Source organism: Petaurus breviceps, unplaced genomic scaffold (assembly GCF_028583685.1).
Source record: "Petaurus breviceps papuanus isolate PSGF00001 unplaced genomic scaffold, PetGlider_PUasm1.0 37, whole genome shotgun sequence".
Lineage (NCBI taxonomy): Eukaryota > Metazoa > Chordata > Mammalia > Diprotodontia > Petauridae > Petaurus > Petaurus breviceps.
In genome coordinates, this window is record NW_027186296.1 from 89,976,325 (window position 1) to 90,000,638 (window position 24,314).

Genomic DNA, 24,314 nt, shown 5'->3' on the forward strand with positions numbered 1-24,314 from the left:
TGAAGTCACAGCTGACCAAAAGAGAAGTCATAAACCTCAATATTTTTCTTGCTGCCTGTGGTTTAACTTGATATGGGTGGTTTAAGCTTGAGGGCAGAGGGGGAGGGAGTAAAAACATAGTAAATATAGTAAAAAACAAAAAAAGGGATGCCCCACTCGGTTCTCAAACTTGCCACCCTTAGAGCTACCAGATATCTACGGTGCCCGCCAAGGAAACTTGAGGGGCCAAGGTGGTAGGTGGAGTAAAAAGGGGAGCGCTTCTTTTGCGTGGCTAGACCTGTAAGTAATTAGCGTCCAAGCAACAGCCCCAGAGCCTCGGAGAAGCTCCCCTCCCACCTCCGTGACTGCGAGGGATTTGGCTTCCTAACAGGGACAGAAGTCCGTGGCAGGAAAGGAAGCTTCAGGTTGGTGGAAATGGAAAGGGGAGGGGCAAGTTATTTGCAACCTGAACTAGGAAGGTGAAGAACTACTCACCTTCTTGTACCCCACCACTCCACACCTCTCCAACCGAAATAAAAAAATGCAGTGGAAGGGTCGGGGGTGGAGGAGGTTGAGTAGCCCCCACGTGTGAACACCTTCCCACCTGAGACTGGGCCCGAATGAGGACGGCGGAGAGAGAACCAATCTTCCCTTTATAGACCCCAAGCTCTGAAACATTTTCTGCCTGTCCCACCTGAGCTGGGAAGACCTACCCAGCGAGGGGAAGCTTCCGATCTTTTCTAGGCCCTCCCTGGTACCCCGCCTCCTGAAACACCCCTCCCCTTTCTCGGAGGAGGAGAGGGAATGAGCGAGCCCCGCCAGTCGGGGGAGGGGAATGGGAAGGAGAACTTTCTTCTCACCTGGGAGGAAAGGAGGGAAGGAACCTGTAGCCTCTTCTCCCCACCCCCGGGAAGCGGAGCTGTGGAGCCAGATCGTGGGGTAAGCATCCCCAGCAGGGGAGGGTCTGAGTAGAAGGAGCCCAGGGACTGCAGTCCTTCCTCTACGCTCCCCAGGCTTCTCTGGAGGACAAAATTAAGGGGTGGATTCTCTCTCCGTGGTCGAGCGCCCTCCAGGGAGTCCGCAGGTGCACGAGAGGGGCTAAGGCTGTGGCTGTGGTGTCAGGTCCCCTTCCAGTGGGCACTTCAAGTGACCCAAGGTAGGTGTGAGTTACTTGGGCCCCTGAGCCAGGGCTGTTCATAAACTATTCGAATTTGAAAATGACCTCATTGTACAGGTAAATTGCCCCTGTTCTGTTCTCTCTATTCCTCCTCCTTCCACGCTGCCTCTAAAAAGTTAGCTTGGATGTGCTCTGAGGGTCCCCTGCACTGGGAACCCTTAAACTTGGCTTTATTAAGGAAGACAGCGGTGGAGCTCTCCCAGGGGAGTGGAGAGCGCAGTAAACGGGGAGAGCTCTCCTGCTGTGGTGGTGGAGGTAACAACGGGGAAGTCCGAGGCTGTTTCTCTAGTTAATATCTTCATGTGTAACCTGCGTCCCGCTGGGGCGGGGAGGGAGTTCAATTTAACACAGCTGTCCTGGGCTACTCTGACTTTGTGCAGCTGAATTTTGGGAGCAAAAACTTGCTCATTGTACTAGTGCAAAATTCCTCAACTGCAGGCAAAAATGGAAATATAAGTAGATCTTGGGGTTTTTTCTCCTTGATCCTCCACCCCACCTCCTGTAGTATTTATGCACGTGGGTTGATTGGAAAAAAAAAATTCTGCTAACTTTGATTAGTAATTGTGCAGCATGTTTCATTGGGAAGGACTCTGAAACTGGAGTCAGAAGACTTTAATTGGGTCCTGGGCCACTTCTTATTCTTTTTTTTTTGCTTTTTTTTTTTTTTGGAGGGCAATTTGGGTTAAGTGACTTGACCAAGTTCACACGGCTAGTATTTTTGTGTGTGTTAAGAGTCTGAGGTCGAATTTGAACTCAGGTACTCCAGGCCGGTGGACTGCACCACCTAGCAGCCTGCCCCGGGCCACTTCTAAATGCTGTGAGCTTTGGACAAATCGACTCACTCCCCTCAGCCTCAGTTTCCTGGTAGGTAAAAATGGAGGTGACAAATATCTACCACAAAGGGTTGTCTTGAGGATCAAGATGAAAGTGTTCTGTAAACACTAAAACTGTATAAATGAGTGTATTTTTACTTCATAGGTGGGTTGTGAGGAAAGCCTTTTTGAAAAACAAAATATAAATATGAATTATCAAATAAGAGAAAATGAGTTGTTTATTTTAAAGTTTGACCCAGAAATATTTTGTAAGTACATTTTCACTATTATGTTTTGTTTGTCATAACCTAAATATACTTTATTAATGAGAATCTCATATTCATTGTACAAGACAGAAATCTGCGGGAAAAGTTATAGTATTTTGTTTGAATTGGAGATTGATATTTCTTTGAAAACTATTTTTGTAGCAGTTTTTTCTTTACATGACATAATCATGATTTTGTAAAGATAAAAGACCACAGCCTCTAATCAAGTGTACTTCTGTGTGACAGATGAGGAAACTGAGACCCAGAAAAGTTAGTTAAGTTGCTTGCCCAGGGTCAGACAGGAAGAGGCAGAAGGGATACTGGCAACCCATACTTTGACTTCTAATCTGATGTTCTTTCCACTGTACTGTTCAGTTTTGTTTGTTTGGAACTCAGAGACAGTGTTTCAATCTAATAAATGCCTTCAGGGATTAGGAGGGTGTTGCAATAACACGGTAAATATGTAGCTGAAGATGAAAAAGATGTTTTCAAATTTCTCAGACTACTTGGTTCTATGTTTAAATTGTTTTCTCAGCCCTTCTTTCCTGGGGTTCAATGGAAAGATTCTGATCTAGAAGTCAGGAGACTTGGGTTCTGGTACTAGCTATCTTTCAGACCTCCAATGAATCACTTCATCTGTTAGAATATAAACTCCTTCAGGATAAAGATTTCATTGTCTTTGTCTATTTGGTATCTAGGACAGTGCCTGGCACATAGTAGTAGGTGCTTAATAACAGTCCTTGATTGATTGACTAAAGCTCTCTGGGCCTCAGTTTACTCAGATGTAAAAAAAGGGAGTAGGATCAGATTAGAGGTGAAGAACCTAGATCATATATGATGCAAAGATTATTTGTATTATCTCCTAAATCTGTTTGGAAACAAAAAAAAAATTTGTATTCCTTCACATTTACTAAAACTAATACACATGCAGAGAGAGAAAGAAACTAGTGCAACTATATATCCCAACTCCTTGGGATCATTCTCATTTTTTGTTTTTGTATCCCAGGTACCTAGCACAGGTGCCTTGAATGTAGTTTTAGGCTCTAAGTAAATCTTTATTGAATTGAAGAAAAATGTCATATTCCTAACTTGCCAGCATTAAAAAAGTCATAAACAAACACATTTTAATAATTTTTTTTTGCCTTTTTTTTTGGGAGGGCAATTGAGGTTAAGTGACTTGCCCAAGGTCACAGTTTTTGTGTTAAGTGTCCAAGGCTGGACTTGAACTCAGGTCCTCCTGACTTCAGGGCCGGTGCTCTATTCACTGCACCATCTAGCTGCCCCATTTTAATCACTTTTGTGTGCCCATTGTAGTAAAATAGCTCAATATTTTCTTTATTCTTAGTTGTTCTTCTCAAATGAGTGTCTCTTATCTCAGATCTCAGAATCCTGTTGACCCAAGTTGGGTGAAAATGTTAATTCACAATATGCTTTTTCTATTTCAGGAGACCCACATGTATCTATTTTCTGAATTTTGTTAGACCTGTTAAAATCCCAGAAAAATAAACTGAATCAAAGCAAGAAACTCACTCAAGGAAAAACCAATAGTCATTGTTATCAAAAAATTGTATCCCAGTTTTTGTTTGTTTAAACAAATAGCAAAAAGTTGCTGGTGCTCTAGGGTCAGGCCAGCCTTTATTAGCTATCTCAAAGGTCCAGCTCTAAAATTCTGTGAACCTTGACCTTTGAGTAAATGACTTCAATGAAGAAGTTTGCCATTTCCCTTTTCTCCTGCTGGAGCTAGCTCCTGATTCTGACAAAGCTGCCAGCAGCCAACCAATCACTTATTAAATACCTACTATGTGCCAGTCTCTGTACTGTGAATCTAGATACATAAATGAGACTGCCTCTGCTCTCGATGAGCTTATATTCAACTGTCATTACATTCCCACCTAGTAGGAAAATGTTTTATAGCCCAAAGACTATACAACCCACTAGGTAACTATGCTTATCATCCTGGCTACAGTCAGAAATATTCACCACCAAACCAGTCCCCTTGGACAACTGATTAAATAGGGATTTTTTTTTAAAGCAATCAGGGTTAAGTAACTTGCTCAAGGTTACACAGCCAGGTGTTTCTGGGTGGGTGCTGTGTCTGAGCCCAGGATTCGATCTCCAGGTCTTCTCAACACTGGAGCTGGTGCTCTTACTCACTGTGCTACCTGGCCGCCCCATTAAATAGGGATTTTTAAATCTCTCTACCTTTCTCTTCACATTTTAAATTTTTTTATTCTTTTACCCAAAAAAAATAATTTGCTGGAATTTTATGTTTTATCCTTCCACCCACCCCATCCCCTCCCCCGTGAATGGGAAGCTCCTTAAGGACAGTCAGTCAACAAGCATTTATTAAGCTCTCATTATATATCAGACACTGCTAAGCACTGGGCATACAAAGAAAGACAAAAATACAGTCTTTGCCCTTTAGGAGCTAGCTCACATTTTATGAGGGAGGCAACATGCAAACAATTGTGTATATATAAGATATACAGTTTGAGGGGTGGCTAGGTGGTACAGTGAATAGAGCACTGTCCCTGGAGTCAGGAGGACCTTAGTTCAAATACTGCCTCAGGCACTTAACACAAAAAACTAGCCGTGTGACCTTGAGCAAATCACTTAACCCCAATTGCCCTACCTTCCCAGCTCCAAAAAGCAAAAAAAAAAAGGAAAAAGATATACAGCGTGAATGGGAGGTGAACACTAAAACAAATACTGATAAAAGGAGGGAGGAATGGAAAAGTCTCTTGGAGAAATAATTCTTTTTTTTTTCTTGATGATTTTTCTTTGTTTTTTTTTTTAAATGATTTCCCCCCAATTACACATAAAGACAATATTCATTTTTAAATTTTGAGCTCACTACCATTCTCCCTCCCTGAGACCATAAGCAATTTGATATAGATTTTACATGTGCAATCATGCAAAACATTTCCATATTAGTCATGTTGTGAAAGAAGACACAGACCAAAAAGAAAAACAAAATGAAACAAAAAACCAGAGGAAAAGAATTAAGTGAAAAATAATATGCTTCAATTTGTAGTCAGACTCCATCAGTTCTTTCTCTGGATGTAGATAGCATTTTTCATGAATCCTTTGGAATTATCTTGGAGCATTGTATTGCTAAGAACAGCCAAGTCATTCACAGTTGGTCATATTGCTGTTACTATGTACAATGTTCTCCTGGGTTGCTCATTTCACTTTATATCAGTTCCTGAAAGTCTTTTCAGGTTTTTCTGAATTGAATCTTTAAGAAAGCCTGGAGAGTCAGTAAGTAGAAATGAAGAATAAATCAATGAACATTTAAGTACCTGCTTTGTGCCAAACACTACCCTAAGAGCTGGGGATAAAGAGAAAGGGAGACAATCACTCCAAAGGAGCTCATGGACAAATGGAAGGAGGGCATTCCAGGCACCAGGGATGTCAGTGAAAGGGCACTGAATTGGAAAACAGGACATGGAGTATCATGTTTGAGGAATTAGCAAGAGAACCAGGAACTCTGGATTGTACAGTACTTAGGAGGGGAGAAAGGGGCAAGACTGAAAGCAGATTTTGAAGGACTTTGAAAACCAGAGGATTTTTTTTTAGATTTTTTTTTTTTTTTTGCATTTTGGAGGAGGGAAGGTAGGGCAATTGGAGTTAAGTGACTTGCCCAAGGTCACACGGTTAGTTTTTGTGTTAAGTGTCTGAAGCCAGATTTGAACTCGGGTCCTCCTGACTCCAGGGTTGGTGCTCTATTCACTGCACTGCCTAGCCCACCCTAAAACTAGAGGATTTTAAAATGTATTCCTAGGGGCGGCCAGGTGGCTCAGCGAGTAAGAGCACCGGCTCCAGTGTCGGGATGACCTGGATCAAATCCGGGCTCAGATACTCAGCACCACACCCAGAAATAATAACTGACCGTGTAACCTTGAGCAAGTTACTTAACCCCAATTGCTTTAAAAAAAAAAAATGTATTCCTGAAGGTATAAGGAGCTATTGGAGTAAATAGGACAAATAGTATATTTTACCATACTACATTGTTTTACCATTTACTATATTTTACTATATATATATATATATAGTATTTTACTATATATTAGATATGTACTGTATGTATGTGTGTGTGTGTGTGTGTGTGTGTGTATATATATATATATACTATATTTCTAGTTTTGCCATAGGAAAGCTGACTAGCCCTGGATCTCACTTCAATTCAACCATTCATTAAACAGCCCACTATGTGCCAGGCACATGTGCCAGACAAAAACCAGAAACAGTCTTTGCCTTTCAGTTGCTACAATTCTATTGGAATCTCATTAAAGAAGGATTTCTAGACGAAGGTCCCTTAACTTGTAGTTCAGTGTCCTTTCCACTCTACCATATTACCTCCAAAAATTGTCAATGTGAATGAAAATTTAGTTACGTACAGCATTCACAGACACACACAAAACACAAATACAGAGGAATTTGGTTTCAAGTAAATGACATTGAGACCCCTCTTAGCTGGAAATGCATCTTGTCAGCAGACATAGTGATCAGTTTACAAGAACAAGCCCACAGTCTCCTATTTGTCTTATTTGCACAGCTTTCTCCCAAGTTGTACAGGTTTGGACACAAAGGATGGGTTCTTCTTACTCTCTAATTCCTACTTGGTGGCCACTGTGATACTGAAAAAGCCCAAGATCTAATTTTACAAATTCTGTTCTCTTTGGGATCAGGGGAGAAAGCCTTCTCCACCTTACCTGGCTGCTTGAAGTGTAGCCAAGAGAGAAAAGCTTGCTGCTGGAGGATGCAAGGAGAGTAATTGTTAAGGGAGAGAGCTTGATTAAGATACTGACCCTGGGCCTTGTCCTTCTGATTTTCAAGTCTACCTATTCAGGCATTGGCTATTCCATATAGATAGCTCAGATTACTATCCTGCTGCCTCAGAAAATGATGCCAAAACATAATTGGAGATTTTGGATTGGGATAGTTTTTTTCACCCTTAAATTTTTAGGCAGTAAAAGTAGTTTCTCTTATTATCGCTAGCTTTTTTTTAATCCTTCCTGTACCTCTTCCCCTCAATTTCATTTCCTTTCACAGATTAGATGGCATACATTAAGCTTCCAAATATCCTTGAGTGTTTGCCAGTTAAATCCATCTTTTCCAAAAGGGGCTGTGATTTGGTCTTTGTTTCATCCTGTGTCACAGGAAATGTCAACCCTTGGGACGGATTCAAAATTGAGCCTTTCTGTTGATAAATGTATCTGCCCATCTCCAGTCCCAGTCACAGCCAATCCTGTTTGAAACATGTTTGTAGGATAGAACACAGCAATTTCTGTCTCCCTCTAAGGAGAGAGAGAAACTGGGGCAGCTAGGTTGGGTGAAATCATGAAAACTCACCTTCCTGAGTTCAAATATGGCCTCACACACTTACTAGCTCTGTGACTCTGGGCAAGTCATTTAACCCTGTTTGCCTCAGTTTCCTCATCTGTAAAATGAACTGGAGAAGGAAATGGCAAACCACTCCAGTATCTCTTCCAGGAAAACACCAACTGGGGTCACAAAGAGTCGGACATGACTGAAACTTCTGAACAACAACAAAGGGAAATTATGAGGACACAGGTCTATTCATTTTTTTCAAACAGTATAAGTAATTCATCAGAGAATTATAGAATTTAGGAGCTGAAAGGGATCGTAAAGATTCTCCATCACCAGTCACTTTCCAGACAAGGAAACTGAACCCAGAGACCAAGATTAGAATTAGGACTACAGTCTTCTCACTTCCAGTTGAGTGCTTTTTCTCCTATCATCTCCAGATTAACAAGAGTGATGATTTATGTTGAATTGAGTCAACCCCATCTCATCAGGAAAAGCAAACTGTTGCCAGAAAACAGTAATCAGCTTTCTGAGCAAATCACTGTAACCTTCCCTGTTCAAGAATTCAGCGTCTGTGTTAATCTTTTAGAGTACCATGACTAAGGTATTGGAGTTTTTGGCAGACCTAGAGCAGGGTGGAAACTTGCCAAATGGAGTGTTTGCCTGCAAGGTGGCTAATTTCTAACTAGGTTTCATCCTTCAGCTGTTACCCACCCATTTAAATTTAAACCTGGCGTCCAAAACTTTCAGCCAAAGCAAATTCATACATTCTAAAAGATTTTCTGAGGGGTCTTCTTTTCCCAGAGAAACCTGAACTTCAGAAGGATTTCTATTATTGTTTTAAAGCCTTAAAGGAAAGGATAGTGGGAGAATCATCTTTTCACAAAAGAGAAAAAAAGAATCTGCACAAGTCCTCCTGTTGGGTCGCATTTACCATATCATTTATATTTAGAATAGAATTTAAAAGTTTAATGACCTTGTAATATATGATCTTATGCATGGAGCTGCTGGAGGGAAATGCTAGTTTTTGATTCAATAATTGTGCTAGTTCTTATGAAGGACTCCCCCATTTCATTAATTCAACAATAATAATTTGACAAACATTAACTGTCTACCTAGTCATGGGGGAATACAAGGAAGAAAAATAACGATTTCCTGCCCTCAAAAGAACTTCAAACCTAACAGGAGTGATGACGTGTACCCAAGTATGATACAAGTTAGAATGTGATAAAAGCAAAAGAGGAAGCCATATAAAGTGCAATGAGAACGTATGAAGAAGGAGAAATCACTAAACTGTATAGAGAAGTGGCACCTGAGCTGTTACCATGGAGGAAGAGAAGGATTGCAGTAGATGGAGATAGGGAGGGAGTAGGTCTGCAGCACGGAAGATTGCTCAGTGGGTAGGGAAGGGGGAAATCAATGTCATGTGAAAACAAAAGGCATCAATAAAGAACTGGGGGGGAAAAAGACTACCGTAGTCTACACAAGAGACATTGAAAGCCTGAACTAGTGTAATAGCAACCTCTAATGAGGGAGAAAGAGAGGAACACAGTCCGTGCCACCTAAGTGCCTCTGTGCAGCCCTGGGCAAGCTGAAAACTTTCAGTGCCCCAGGCGATTTTCTAAGAGCTTTTACTGACAGAGGGAATTCCTCTTTTTGCTTCCAAAAACAATTAAATCCCACATCTTGTTTAAAAAAAAAAAACTTTGTTAAAAGTTTAAAAAGAAACCCTCAACCCTGAATTACCTTCATCTGGGCAGAGTGCCGGAATCAGGAAAATCCGAGTTCAAATCCCACCTCAGATACTTATCTGCTGTGTGATTCTGGGCAAATCTTAACCTCTGCTTGCCTCAATTTCCCCAACTGGAAAATGGGATGGTGTGATAGTAATGGCAATTAAAGATTCCCCTGTATTGGCTTGGTTTTCAAATTGATTGTATTAAAACCCAGAGTTTGTTAATCCCACCTGTGGGATGGGCTTGTTGATGTGAAAAGAAAGTCCTGAAGTGGGAGGAGCTGGTGATTGTAGATTTGGAGAGACAAGAGAGAGGCGGAAGTTCTTTTTGGAAGCAGCACCTCGTGGAGAGGGAGAGACTAAGAGATTGCTGGTGGCCGCTTTGAATTGCCCTGGACTTTTGAGACCTGCCCCCTGAGCTGCCAAGGACTGAGGAGACATGGCTGTTTTGCTGGTACTTTGTCTGTCTGTTTTGATGTTATTTTGCCAGATTTGTCCACTGGTGAAAGACTGTCCTGTTGAAGAAGTCCTGGAACCTGGCATTTGGTTAAGAAGGCCTGAGACTGTCCTGCAGACAGAGAGTGAATACTGTCCACTGGTGAGGGACAGTACTGAGAGTGAATACTGTCCACTGGTGAGGGACAGTACTGTTGTTGCAGGGGTCTGGAGACTGTCCGGCAGACAGAATGAATACTGTCCACTGGTGAAGGACAGTGCTGTTGTTGCAGGGGTCTGGGAGCCTTTCTGTTGGTTCAGAAGCCCTGAAGAAGGATTTTCTTGTTGTATGTTTACAGAAATCCTGGGAGAGAGCTTTGCTAATGTGTTCAGGGGTTCTAGGACTGTTCTACAGACAGAGGATAAATTCATGAAGGGACTGGCAATGTATCTTATGGCCTTGCTAAGCCTTGTCTCCCCAGGAACTAAGATTGCTGAGAACTTGCCTCGTGTCAAGATGAAGAAAAGACCTCCATTTGGGTATTAAGTGCTGTGTTTAAACTTGATGTAACTCTGGGGTAGATTCAATTGTGATCCAGGGATGGGGAACTTTTGACCTTTTTGTGTTCTATGGTTGAGCAAATGAATGTATTTTACTTATGTTTGGAAACTAATCTCCATTTGAGAAGAGGGGCTTTGTGGTGGACTTAATTAAGGTATAGCCTAGGGGTGGAGAAGTATTTAGAACAGAGACTTTGTAATTGATTGAATGATTGGAAAGTCCTGGGGTGGGGTAGGCCTTGGAGATTATTTAATCACACTTAGTAAATGCTGTATTTTGAATGATGTCATGTTTTGATCTTCTCTGTTCTGGGTTTGTTACTGAATAAAATAGAGAGCACCTATGCTGGTATTTTGAACCTGGGAAGTTGCCTTTCTTTTGGCATTACATTACAGATGGTGGTGATAATGAGAGCACCTATGTCCCCAGGGTTGTTCCCAGGATCAAATGAGATAATATTTATAAAGCACTTAGCACAGTTTCTAATAATTATATATCACCTGAAACACAATAAGCACTATATAAATTTAGTTATGATGATGATAATTATAATAGATTAAATCCATTTCTCAAATTTGTCCCACTGGACACAACTAAAAAAACTTTGCTTCAGGTTCCGGGTGCCTGTGGGTATCCTTTCCCTTTGTTTCCTTTGTCCCAAAATGCCCCATCTTCCGTTCTGCCAAAAACTTTCCCAGTTCCCAGAGGGCAAGTGGGGTCTTGTTCAGGCATCTGCTGTGTTGTTCTGGTGTTAACAAAAAGAAAACACATTTGGGGGGGGGGAATGTATTTTAGAAAAACATAACTGTCTTCCTGGTGTATGCTGAGACTGAAAGTTCTGAGGGAATATGTTAACTGCCTGGGCAGGGCAGGGCCTTATCCTTTGTGTCATTCTTGTTCCCCTTTCCCCTTTGATCATGTTTGGGGAACCCTTGACTGCCTGGCAATATTAAGTATCAGATTTTCTCTTTGATCATGCAGAGTCTTGAGCCTCTCTTGGCATCTGAGGCCGGAAGATCCTGAGACAGACTCTAAACCAATCAGGATCTGAGGTTCAAGTCATTTCAGAAACATCTTGAAATCAGAGGGACAGATGCCATTACATTCAGTGAAGGTGAAATGGACAAAGTGATCGATGATAGTTCCCTTTGTAAGAATAACATGGGTTAACAGAATTTTAAAACTAGAAAGGGGAATTAGGAATAATTTAATCTGGAATTCTCTTGTACATGTTAATTTGTGGTTTAGTAGAGAGAAAAAAGATTTGGAGTCAGAGGCATCTGGTTTGAAACCTCATTCTGCTTTTTTATATCTATGTGATCTTGGGCAAGTACCTTAAGTTCTCTGGGCATCAGTTTCCTCCTCTGTAAAATTAGGAGTTTGATTATTCTAGCTGAACCTTAAAGGCCTGTCCATATCTAAAGCCTATAAAAGAAATTCCAAAGAGATTGTGACATAGTTATCATTCTTAATTTCTCACTCTCACTCCCACCCCCATATCCAATCTGTGGCCAGGTCTTGCTGATTTTGCCTTTGAAACACCTCCCTTATACATTCCCTTGTCACCTCCGATGCTACCACCAGTCTGATACCAGCATTGATTACTTCATTTCACTGGCCTTCTGGTTGGTCTCCATGCCTCCAGTCTCCCCACTTCAGTACATCCTCCTCTTAGCTACCAAAGCAATCTTTCTAAAAGTGCTAATCTGATCTTGCCATTTCCCCCCCAACCCCATTCAACAAATGTTAGCGGCTTTTCATTACTTCCAGGATAAAATATAAAATCTTAGATTTGATTTTTAAAGACTTTCATAATTTGACCTTTTCCCACCTTTCCAGTCTTCTTATACTTTACACCTCTCTATGAACTGGCCTCATTTTTTTTTTAACAAAAGACGCACCTTTTCTTGACTCTGGGCATTTTCAGTGACCATCCTCCATGCCTGGAATATTTCTTGTCTTAGTTCCACTCCCTAACCCTTCTCCTGACTTTTTTTAAAATTAAATTTTATGTTTATTTTTAGTTTACATCATTCATTTCCACAAGATTTTGAGTAACAAATTTTCTCCCCATTTTTCTCCTAGCCACTCTTCTCCCGACTTTTTAAAGAAGTCTTTTCTCATTCCCCTTGATACTAAGCACCTTCCTTCTGAGATTCCCTCCTTTCTGTCCTGTGTACTTTTTGTTTTTACTTAGTGGTTTGAATGTTGTCTCCCTCCTTAGATTATGAGTTCCTTGAGGACACGATCTATTTTTTGCCTGTCTTTGTATCCTCAGTACTTAGCACAGAGCCTAGCATATACAGGATGCTTATTCTTTATTCCAAGATATGCAACTGTCTAGTGACAGGGCCTGACCAGGACTCTCTGACTCTTAATTCTGTGGTCTTTCCATCACACCATTGGGCAGACATGTCTGTCTGTCTGTCTGTCTCTATATATGTATGTGTATGTGTGTATATGCATATATGTATTTATATATATATATATATATAGTTGTAGGAGATTAAGAAATTATTCCCATATGCTTTATTGGAGCATGTTGTTGAAGCTTGAGTATTAAGCTCTAACTGCTGAAAGCTCTATTAACCGTATGACCTGACAATGACTTATTCTTTCTTTTAATGCTTTGTTTTTTCTCTTTCCCCCATTTATTCCTTTCATCATCTTGCCCCCTAAGGTTAGGAGTGGTGACAAATAAGGGGAAAGACACTTTTGCTAAAGTCTCATGAAAGCCCTCTCTATCATTGTTTGTCCCCTTTGAAAGGCTACTCAAATTTCATGCGACTCCCAACTTAGGGAAACTTCTTTTCTCCCTCCTCATTTGCTCTGACTGGGGCACTAGACAAAAGAAACTTGTGCCTGACAACGGCCTTTATTTTAATATCTTTATAAACATGAGTTACAGGTTGTTTTGAATGTCAGAGCCTTTTAAGCAATTGAAAGCAGGCAAGTTTGATGGGAAGCATTTGAAGTTTGGAGTGTATTTGCCAGGATTAAGAGCTATGTGGCTTTCCACCTCTAGCTATAGCCTCGTCCCTAAACTTACTGAGTCCACTTCATCCCTGAGTATGGTGCTTGGAGTAAATTTGTGTGTGTGCACACATGCAGAGATGATAGAATGTATGGAATAATACAAAAGCCAGCATTTAGGGCAACTCAAGTGGAGAATCTGTGAGCTGACAGTGATCAAGTCGTGTTGATGGTATTTTGGATCGGTTAGCGATGTGAGAGTGAGTAGAGGAGGAAGAGAAGACTTTGAATGAGTCAAGGTACAAGATAGGTAGTTTTGGTATCTTGGCCTCATAGATGGTCTTTGGGAGCACAAAGTTTTTCATGTGTGTTTGACATTTCATGGGCTTTGCAAAATTCGCACATCGGATTTTGGGCAGTCTTTTCAATTGAACAAATACCTATATTACATGCTTACTGCCTTTCCAATATTCCCTTTAATTCTAGTGCTTTCCCTCCGATTTATTTTGTACACATCTTGTTTGTACATAGTTGTAACTCTTTGAGGGCAGGGAGTATTTCACTTATGTTTTTGCATTTCAGCACCTACTATGGTGCTTGGCACATAAAACAGTAAATGTCTGTTGATTGAATATGGTCTACTTGTGAAGTGTGTTTGCTTAGAAAAGGCAAAGTTATATCTTTGCAGGGGAATTTACTGGAATTTGGTAAATTATTTAATAGTGATTGTTTTTTCCCCCCACAGTTCAGTTTGATCACCATGAACCTGAAACTGCTCCTGGAAGCTGTCTGTATTTTTCTGTTTGGCCAAGGTATGTCATATAGTCTTTGTCTCACCCTTCTTTATTGTTTTTTTTTTTAATCACCAAGTTCTAAGCCAGATGACACCTACTAAGTGAGAGAAAAATTTTAAGAGCACTAGCTCTGAAATCAGAAGGACCTGAGTTCAACTCTGGCCTTAGACACTTACTACCGTGTTTCCCCGATAATAAGACCTATCCCAAAAATAAGCCCTCCCCTTACTGTGTAAGATTCCTCTAAAATAAGCCCTCCCCCGAAAATAAGCCCTATTGAGATTGCTACTGTAGTGAAGGTGATCCCCTGCGCTACACGCTACATTACGGTACCCTCTGTATGCACCATTCCCCCCCCTCCCCCCCGGTGAAACGCATGCCGCGCTCTGCATCCAATCAGAGCTGCAGCAGTGAGCGCGTCATCCTGTTCTTCCCCAGTGATTTGCTTATTGAATAAAGGTACATTTTTTTGTTCACATTTACCTGTTTATTAAAATTGCTGTCAATGTTCATTAAAATAAGCCCTCCCCTGAAAATAAGCCCTCTGGTGTTTTTCTGTCCAAAAAAAATAATAAGACAGTGTCTTATTATGGGGGAAACACGGTAGCTGTGTGACCCTGGGCAAATCACTTAATCCTGATTGCCTCCCAAAACAAACAAAAAAGAAAAAAGAAAAACTATAAGAAATCCAAAGAAGTCAAAAGAAATTGGAACAAATCCTACTAAACATAACTTAAAGAAGCTCAAGCTTAGCAGTCCCTTCTAAATCCTCTCACTGAGTGAGCTCTCATTTGTTGTGTGCGATTAGGTTAGACACAATCTGAGCAGGTTGACAGCCACCAAAACCACCAGGCTCTTCCCCAGGCTCAACATGCCCCAGGAAACCAGAGGTGCTTGTGGAATTGGTCTGATTGCTCCAGACTAATTGTTGATCCACACCCATCTCTCCTAGCTAAGCAATTTGCCTAACAATTTAATAGGCAGCCAGATTATATGAAAAGCTTATTCGAGACCATGTTGTGTAGTAGACAGAGTACTGAGTGGGGACCCAAGAGACCTGGAACTGAGACTTGGTTCCACAAGCTGTGTGACTTTGGCCCAGTATCTGACTTCTCTGTTCAGCCATGTTTTCACTGGCAATGCAGTGATTAGACCAGATGATTTCGAAGTCAATTCAAGAAGCATTTATTAGGTCCTTACTGTATGCCAGGTAGTACTCTAAGTGCTGGGGAGACAAAGGCAAAATCAGACCCTACCCTCAAGGAGTTTACAGTGTAATGGAGAAGACACCATGCAAACAAGTATGTACAAATTAGATCCATACAAGATAAACTGGAGATAATGTCAGAGGGAAGGTGTTAGAGTTGAGGGAAACCAGGAAAGACTTCTTGAAGAAGGTGGGATTTCCAAAGTCTCTTTCAGTTTGAAAAATAATTCTTTCTACTTTTTTCTTTTTTGGGGTTGGGGGGTGGGGAAAGCAAAACCCTCTGTTGTTTCTTAAGTTCAGCCAAAGCCTCTGAACTAATGATTCTCCAAAACCAAAAAATGTCCGAGCTGGAATGACACCTCTTTAATCCAATCTTCTCATTTTACAGCTGAGGAAATTGAGTATCTTCCCCCCAAACCCCAGGGTTAGGAAACTTGTTCCTGGTTACAGTCAGTTAAAGGAAAAGCTAATGGTCCAACTCTTTGGGCCTTTTGACTCTCAAGTCCAATGCTTAATGATTTGCTTTTGTAGCAGAGGTGACCCCAAATGTTTACTTCTTCCCGATGTATCCTGTTTAGTGAACCGACTCTGAAAGAGTCTAATAAAGTTTACTATTCATTTTCTGCAGGAAATACATTCATCATTTACCTGCTTCCTAGGGAATCTGCTTTCATTTCATCAGGCTAGCTTAGCAAAGGAGGAAGGGGTATATAGTGTACAGCCTAATCCTCCATGCTGGCAACATGCTACATTTCAAGGTACACATAGATGCTCATAAATTGAGAATTAGATTTAGGTGATAACAGGTTTATGATCTCTTACAGCTGAGCATTCTCTTCAGTTCTCATCAGAGACCTCAGAGACATGATTTGGCTTTGCTCCACCCACAGGCCCCAAAGTAGCAATTAAAATTTTTTGAAAAGAATGTCTTTTTCTGGGTGTTGCAATATCTTGGGAATGCCTTAGCTGCTTCCATTCACCAATCCAGCAAAAATTATTTGATTTCTTCATTCATCAAACATACATTAAGCAACCTTTTCACCCTGGACGTTCATTCTGCTCCTGTGGTCCCTTCCTCTGATTGTATGGTTCCTCCCATAACCTCCATTAGTAGCATGAGTAAGTACCTATTTATAAAGGCACTTGAATTTGCATGTGACTTTACATTTATATACCATTACATTTTACAAAGGCATTAGCATTTACATTTAACACGGATAAGATAGTTCTTGTGACATTTTTGCTTTAGACAAAAATTATTTGAACAGAGGGAAATCACTTGTAACACACTATCCAATGAGAAATTCACTTTCTTCATCTGGGTTTCTCTTTTCTTATTGTTTCCTAGAATTTTCCTGAAAGTCTTTAGTTACCTTGACAAATTCTCCCTGGCCACAGCCAGCCAAAGTTTACATATTTTGGGGGCAGAAAGATATGATGTGATCATGGAGTTAGGGACAGGTTTTTTCTAGCAGAAGTTTCTCATTGCCTGAAGAAGCTGACAAATTATTAATCAGTCCTGACTGGTGTGAAATTCTAAAAGCAAAATAAATGAAAATTGTTTAATTACTTAGACAAATATTTAGATAATAGTGCAGGTCCAGAGTGTTGGGACACAGGCAGTGTATTATTGGGACTTTGCCTTGGTGCAGTGTTGGACTTAAGAGTCAGGAATACCTGAGTTCAAATCTTGCCTCAGTCTCTAATTAGCTCTGTGACCCTGGGCAAGTCACTTAATCTGTCTGAATCTCAGTTTCTTTACTATAAAATAAGAATAATAACAATACCATTTACCTCAAAGGGTAAGTTATGAGGATCAGATAAGATAATGTATGAAAAATGCTTTATAAACCTTAAAACATTATTATTATTACTTTGTTAGATATAGTTTATATATTACAGATTATATATAATCTCTATGTATTTACATGCTTTATATATAAATTATTATTACATTATAGTTGTATTTTTGGTCCAAACTCATGATTTCATTCAAGTTGGGGAACTGTTGGTGTGGAGACACCTTCCACTGATACAGTTTATCAAATCTACTTACCTCATAGTCCTAGGATGCTATCTGAGAGTACCGAGGGGTTCCATGACTTATTCTTAGTATCATATCAGAGGCTGGACTGGAGCTCAGATCTTTCTGATTCCAAGGCTTGGCCTCTATCCATATTGCCTCTTTTCTTATTACCAATATTGTGCAAAGATAAGTCACATAAAACTCCCAGAGCTTTCTATTTATTATCTCTCCCTTGATATTTGGTAAATTTATATTGAATAGAAATATTCCCTTGCCTTTAAAAGCATGCTGGTAAAATTGTTTTCTATTTATTTGTTCCCATAGTGCTACCATCTTTCACTTTCCAGGAACTCTATGCAAACCAGGATATTATTGTGAAGATAACAGCTGCCAGTCAATGTAAGTTTAAATTTTAAAAGGAAAAGAGACTTCCAAGCACCCATTTTTATTTCCCAGGGACTTTTTGTATGCTGAGGTGACATTCTTACTCAAGACAGGTCATTATCATCATCATCATCATCTTCATCAAAAGCATTTGGTGACCTACCATCCTTTTGAGAATTCACAGTATGGGCCAGATCCTGTGGTCTAGGCGAGTGTACAGGACATTCAGCTAGCTCTGTAAACACTGCATAGTACTTTTATAGTAGAATTTCTTGCATGTACTCCAGGGTTAGAGTAATCCAGAAGTGAGGAGACAATTTTAAATACATAGAGTGGAGAACACCAGGTAAAGTGGTCAGATGAGTAAAAGGGCTGGATAAAGAGAAGTAGATGCATCCTTAGCTAATGTGTCACCTACTGAAAAGTTGAATCAGAAGTAAAGTTGGAATGTACCTTGCAGATCATCTGTTCTAATCCTTAACCTCCCTTTTCACAAATGAGAAACCTGAGGTCCAGAAAAGTAAAGGTTTTCATCTAAAGGAACACCGCTAGTTGGTCACCAATCCAGGATTAGAACCCAGGTCTCCAGACTCCAAATTCTGGAGTCTTTCCACTAGACCATGTTGCATTTAGTTCCATTTAAAAAAAACAGGGGCATCTGAGGGCCATCTCAAGTTGGGTTTTACCAGTTGGGGTTTGAAAAGAACTTATTACACTTTGTTCTGTTCATTTTTTTGGAAACCCCAGGCAAGCATCTGAAATGGTAATCACTGACTTTAAACCAGTACCTTCCCTGGTCCTAACTTCACTTACGAAAACTGATGCTATTCAAGTTGACTGACGTGGTAGTGGTGGGTAGAGATATTTGGTAGAGAGCAAAAAATATGTAGCAATATAATGTGAGAATATTGGTCACCCCAGTCTACTTCTTTTGGGGCACTAATTGATAATTTCAGTTGGAATCACCACTGAGGATGACCAGGATGAACTCTAGAGATGATGTCCTCTTATTAGAACTGAAATGACTTCTCAGGATCAGAAGGAATCCTGCTGAATGATCTCTGAGTTTCTTTCCTTCCCAACTTCTGAGAGGCAGCATAATGAGGTGGTCAGAGTACTGGATTTAGAGTCAGAAAAACAAGTCTTTGAATCTGGCCTCAGAAGATGGCAGAGTAGAAACAGGATTTCCATGCAGCTCCGGCTTCCACCTCCTCCAATACATGTAAAAAAATGATCCTGAACAAACTTTAGAGCCACAGAACCCACAAAGTGACAGAGAGAAACAAATCTCCCACTGAAGGAAGCCCGGCAGGCTGGCAGGAAGGGTCCATTGCAGCACTCTGGGAGCCGAGAGCAGTCCTGCCTGAGCCACAGTTTTAGCCCCAGGGTGGCCCCAACCAGAGGCAGCTGGAGTAGACTTCACCAGAGTAAATCACCAGCAGCTGTAGTGGTTTCGACTTCTCAATCCACAAATGCCAAAGACAAAGTAAGAGGTTAGTGTGGAACGTTTTTGGAAAAGGGGGAGCGTGGTCTGGTTGCTACCCCCAGAGCAAGAAGCAGCAGGGGCACAGCGGCTGCAGCCACTGCCACGTGGCTGCTTCAGAGCTCCTGGCCTGCAGATTGTAAGGGGACCAAGTGACCATTCAGAGGGCAATTGCTCTTGCTTTGACTTGCTTGGATCTGGATCGTAGTCTTGGGTACTGGTGCTGGGGTGTGTGACCAGTGAGCCAGAGTGTGTGGGGGCTGTAGAGAGGGTGCCCATCTAATAGCTCCAGCAGCTGCAAAAACCCCAGTGATTTGGGACATAGCTCTCCCCATTCTGGAAGCAGAGTTCTACAATGGCAAAGAGCTCAAAAGTCTAGTAATTGACTGCCAATATGAACAAGCACAGGAAGAACAAACAGACCATAGAATCCTTTTTGGGGGACAAAAAGGATCAAGGCATGGAATGGGAGGAAGACAGAGAAGTCAGAACTGCTGCATCAAAAGCCTCCAAGAAAAATATGAACTCATTACAGGCCATAGAGGAGCTCAGGAAGGATTTTGAAAATCAAGTAAGGAGAAGTGGAGGAAAACTTGGGAAGAGAAATGAGATTGATGTAGGAAAATCATGAAAAGCAAGTCAATATCATGCTAAAGGACACCCAAAAATACACTTAAGAAAATAACACCTTAAAAAACAAACTAACTCGGGGCCGGAGTCAAGATGGCAGAGTATAAACAGGACTTCAGCGCAGCTCTGGCCCCCACCTCCTCCAATTCATGTACAAAATGACTCTAGACAAACTTTGGAGCTACAGAACCCACAAAATGACACAGAGAAGCTAACCTCCTGCTGAGGACAGCCCAGCAGGCCAGCAGGAAGCATCCAGCACAGCACTCTGGGAGCCAAGCCTAGCCCTTCACAGGCCCTAGGTTTTAGCCTCAGAGTGGCCTGACCAGCCACCAGCTAGAGGGATTTCAGATCACCAGCAGCTGTGACAGTTTCCAGAATTGTCAACCCATAGATGTTAAGGACAAAGTGAGAGATCAGTGCAGTGTGGACTTTGGGACCTTGGAATTCAGGAGTGTGATCCAGCCTTTGCCCTTGGGGCAAGAAGTGGGTGAGGCCCTGGCCATGTAGCCGCCTGCCTCATGGCTGCTTCAGAGCTCCTGGCCTGCAGATTGTAGGGGGACCAAGCAACCAGTCTGAGGGGTAATTACTCTTGCTTTAACCTGCTTGGATTTGGATTGCTGTCTAGGGTGGAGGTCCTGGGGTGTGTGAGCAGTTTTCCAGAGTGTGTGGAGGCTTCAGAGAGGGCACCCAACTAATACCTCCAGCAGCTGCGAAAATCTCAGTGTTTGGGATAAAGCTCCCCTTTCTGGTAGCAGAGTTCTACTGTGGCAAAAGGTTCAAAAGTCAAGTAATTGAGTGGCAACATGAGCAAGCAAAGGAAACAAAGCAACTATTAACATTCCTAAATGGAAAAATGATAATTGTAACTGATGGAACTTTTCTCAGTATGAAAACAGTTGAAGGGAATACATATATATATATATATATGGCTATATCAGAGGGTATATGGGCATATGAATACATATGTGAATGTCTGTATATATGTTTACAGGTATACATAGATAGAGGGCACAGGTCCAATTTAATAGGAAGGGATGATACTTAAAAGGTGAAATTAAGAGGTGAGAGAGGAATATAATGAGAGGAGGTGGAGAGAGACAGAATGGTGTAAACTATCTCATAAAGAAGAGGCAAGGGAAAGTGGTTACAATGGAGGGGAAGAACAGGAAGGCAAAAGGGAATGGATCAGCCTTATTCTCATTGAATTTGGCTTGGGGAGGGAATGAAATACACACTAAACAGGGTATCTCACCCTATAGGGGGGAAGGGGATGAGAAGGGAGATGATGGAAGGGAGGGCAGGCTGAGGGGGAGGGAAGTTGGAAGCACCCACTTTTGAAAAGGGACAGGATCAAAGTAGAGAATAGAACAAGTGGGAGGTGGGATAGGAGGGAGGGAAATATAGTCAGTCTTTCACAATATATCCACTATGGAAATGTTTTGCATAGCTACACATGTACAAACTATATTGAATTGCTTATCTTCCCAGTGAGGGTGGGTGACAAGGGAGGAAGGGAAAGAATCTGGAATCTGAAGTTTTAAAATCAAATGTTTAAAAATTTATACACATATTATTATTATTATTTTACATGTAACTGGGAAGTGAGATGTACACGCACTGGGGCATAGAGATCTACCATGCCCTACTGGAAAGATGGGGGAAGATATAGGAGAGAGCAGATTGGGTGAGGGGATATTCAGTGGAATCACTGTTTTGGGGTAGTGGGTAGGGAAAAATGGGAAGAAAATATGTAACTCAAAATCTTGTGGAATTGAATGATGTAAACTGAAAAATAAAAAAGAGAAGAAAAAAAGAAGAAAAAAATGAAAAAATCCAACTCAAATATAAAAAAAAAATAGATTAACTCATATGGCAAAAGAGGCCCAAAAAGCCAATCAGGAGAGAAATGCTTTAAAAAGCTGAATTTGCCAGATGGAAAAGGAATTTCAAAAACACACTGAAGAGAATAACACCTTCAGAATTAGATTGGAGCAATTGGAAGCTAATGACTTTATGAGAAATCAAGATACTATAAAACAGAGCCAAACAAAAGAAAAAAATAGAAGGCAATGTAAAATATCTTATTGGAAAAACCACTGACCTAGAAAATGGATCCAGGAGAGAGAATTTAAAAATCATTGGACTACCTGAAATCCATGTTCAAAAAAAAGAGCCTAGACACCATCTTTCAAGCAATTATCAAGCAAAATTGCCCTGATATTTTAGAACCAGAGGGCAAAATCGACATTGAAAGAATTCACCTATCACCTTTTGAAAAAGATCCCCAAAAGAAAACTCCTAGGAATATTATAGCCAAATTCCAGAATTCCTAGGTCAAGGAGAAAATACTGCAAAGCAGTCAGGAAGAAACAATTTGAGTATTGTGGAAACACAATCAGGATAACACAAGACCTAGCAGCTTCTACATTAAGGGATCAAAGGGTTTGGAATGTGATATTCTGGAGGCTAAAGGAGCTAGGATTAAAACCAAGAATCACCTAACTAGCAAAACTGAGTATAATGCTACAGGGAAAAATATGGTCATTCAATGAAATAGAGGACTTTCAAGCATTCTTGATGAAAAAAACAGAGTTGAACAGAAAACTTGACTTTCAAATACAAGAAGCAAGAGAATCATGAGAAGGTTAACAGGAAAAGGAAATCATAAAGAACTTATTAAAGTTGAACTTTTTACATTCCTACATGGAAAAACGATAATTGTAACTCATAAGATTTTTCTCAGTATGAGAGCTGAAAGGAATATATATGTATATATATCTATGTCTATATCTATATATATACACATATATACATACATATATGTGTAGGAGGGTATATGTGTATATAAATATATATGAATGTGGGCATTTGTATGTTCATGTGTACATAGACAGAGGGCAAAGGATGAGTTGAATATGAAGGGATGATATCTAAAAAGTAAAATTAAGAGGTGAGAGAGGAATTTATTGAGAGAAGAAGAAAGGGAGAGATAGATTAGGGTAAATTATCTCATATAAAAGAGGCAAGAGAAAACTGTTACAATGGAGGGGAAGAGCAGGAAGATGAAAGGGAATGGGACAACTTGATCCTCATTTAATTTGGCCTGTGGAGGGAATAACATACACACTCAATTGGGTATCTTACCCTACAGGAAAATAGGGGGATAGGGGATAAAAGGGGGAAGGATAGAGGGGAGGGCAGATTAGAGGAGAGGGTAGTTAGAAGCAAACATTTTTGAAAAGGGATAGGGTCAAAGGAGAAAATAAAATAAGTGGGGGGTGGGATAGGATGGAGGGAAATATAGTAAGTCTTTCACAATAAAACTACTATGGAAATGTTTTGGGTAACCACACATGTACAATCTAAATTGAATTGCTTATCTTCCCAGTGGAGGAGGGTGAGGAGGGAGGAGGGGAAAAGAATCTGGAACTCAAAGTTTTAAAAACAAATGTTCAAAAATTTGTTTTTTTACATATAACTGGGAAATGATATACAAGTACTGGGGTATAGAAACCCATCTTGGCCCACTAGATAGTTAGGGGGGTGAAGAGGAAGGATATAAGAGAGAACAGATTGGGGGAATGGGTATTCAATAGTCTTGCTATTTTGGGGTGGGGGGTAGAGGAAAGGTGGGGAAAGAAAAAGTTGTAACTCAAAATCTTTTGGAAATGAATGTTGAAAACTAATGATAAATAAGTTAAAATTAAAAAAAAAGAATCTGGCCTCAGACACTTAATAGTTGTGTGACCCTGTGTAAGTCACTTAACCCTGATTGCCTCCCCCAACAAAAAATAATAAATCCTATATCTGACACTTCCCAGCTTGTGTGACTGTGCAAATCATTCAACTTCTCTAGTTTTCTCAAGTGTAGGTGATGGACTGTATGTTTTCTAAGGTCCCTTCTCCATGATCCTATCATTCTATAAACTGTATTTATAGGTGTAAATGGTATTATAAATTTTGGAACTTTAATGCTGATGCTTCTAAGAACTGACTTTTAATTTCTGAAATTTTAGTAGAAGGCAGTTTTAACTTGAAAGGCTTTTGGGCAAGTGAAATGATGTTTAAACGCCTTACTATAATCATATCCTCACCTTTACCCATTTTCCCAAATTGCACACAAATATATGTTGTCCTGTAAAAAGGGATGTAATGGAGCCAGCTCCAGCCAACACTCTGATTGTTAAATTTTTAGTGTGAGCATTCACAGTTTAGAAATTAGCAAACATTACAAATCAGGGCTTGGTTTATTATTATTTTTTATTACCTAGACTTAAAGTGATGGAAAAATTTTAATAATGCAGATTAAATTTTAAACTGTGTCCTATAGTATACCTCCCCCGAAGCTGGTTGTTAAATATTTACTATACACCTATAGCCCTCACTTCAATAATTATTTTCAATAATCATCCAGACATGCTAGTAAGCATAATAGAATGGAAAGAGCACTGAATTCAGTGGCAGAACACCTGGCTTCAAATTATGGCTTTTTTTCCAGCTACCTGCGTGATCTTGGC

At 40.5% G+C, this 24,314-nt stretch overlaps 1 protein-coding gene across 1 annotated transcript in view; it reads left to right on the forward strand.

Annotated features, from left to right (window-relative positions):
* The first annotated feature begins 439 nt into the window (after window positions 1–439).
* VWA2 (von Willebrand factor A domain containing 2) overlaps window positions 440–24,314 on the forward strand; it is a 61,626-nt gene continuing 37,751 nt past the window's right edge. Inside the window, exons 1-3 of the mRNA XM_069097398.1 lie at window positions 440–918; window positions 14,016–14,082; window positions 17,622–17,696. Of these exons, the coding sequence (XP_068953499.1) occupies window positions 784–918; window positions 14,016–14,082; window positions 17,622–17,696 (277 nt within the window). The 5' untranslated portion in view covers window positions 440–783. The remainder of the gene's footprint in view (window positions 919–14,015; window positions 14,083–17,621; window positions 17,697–24,314) is intronic.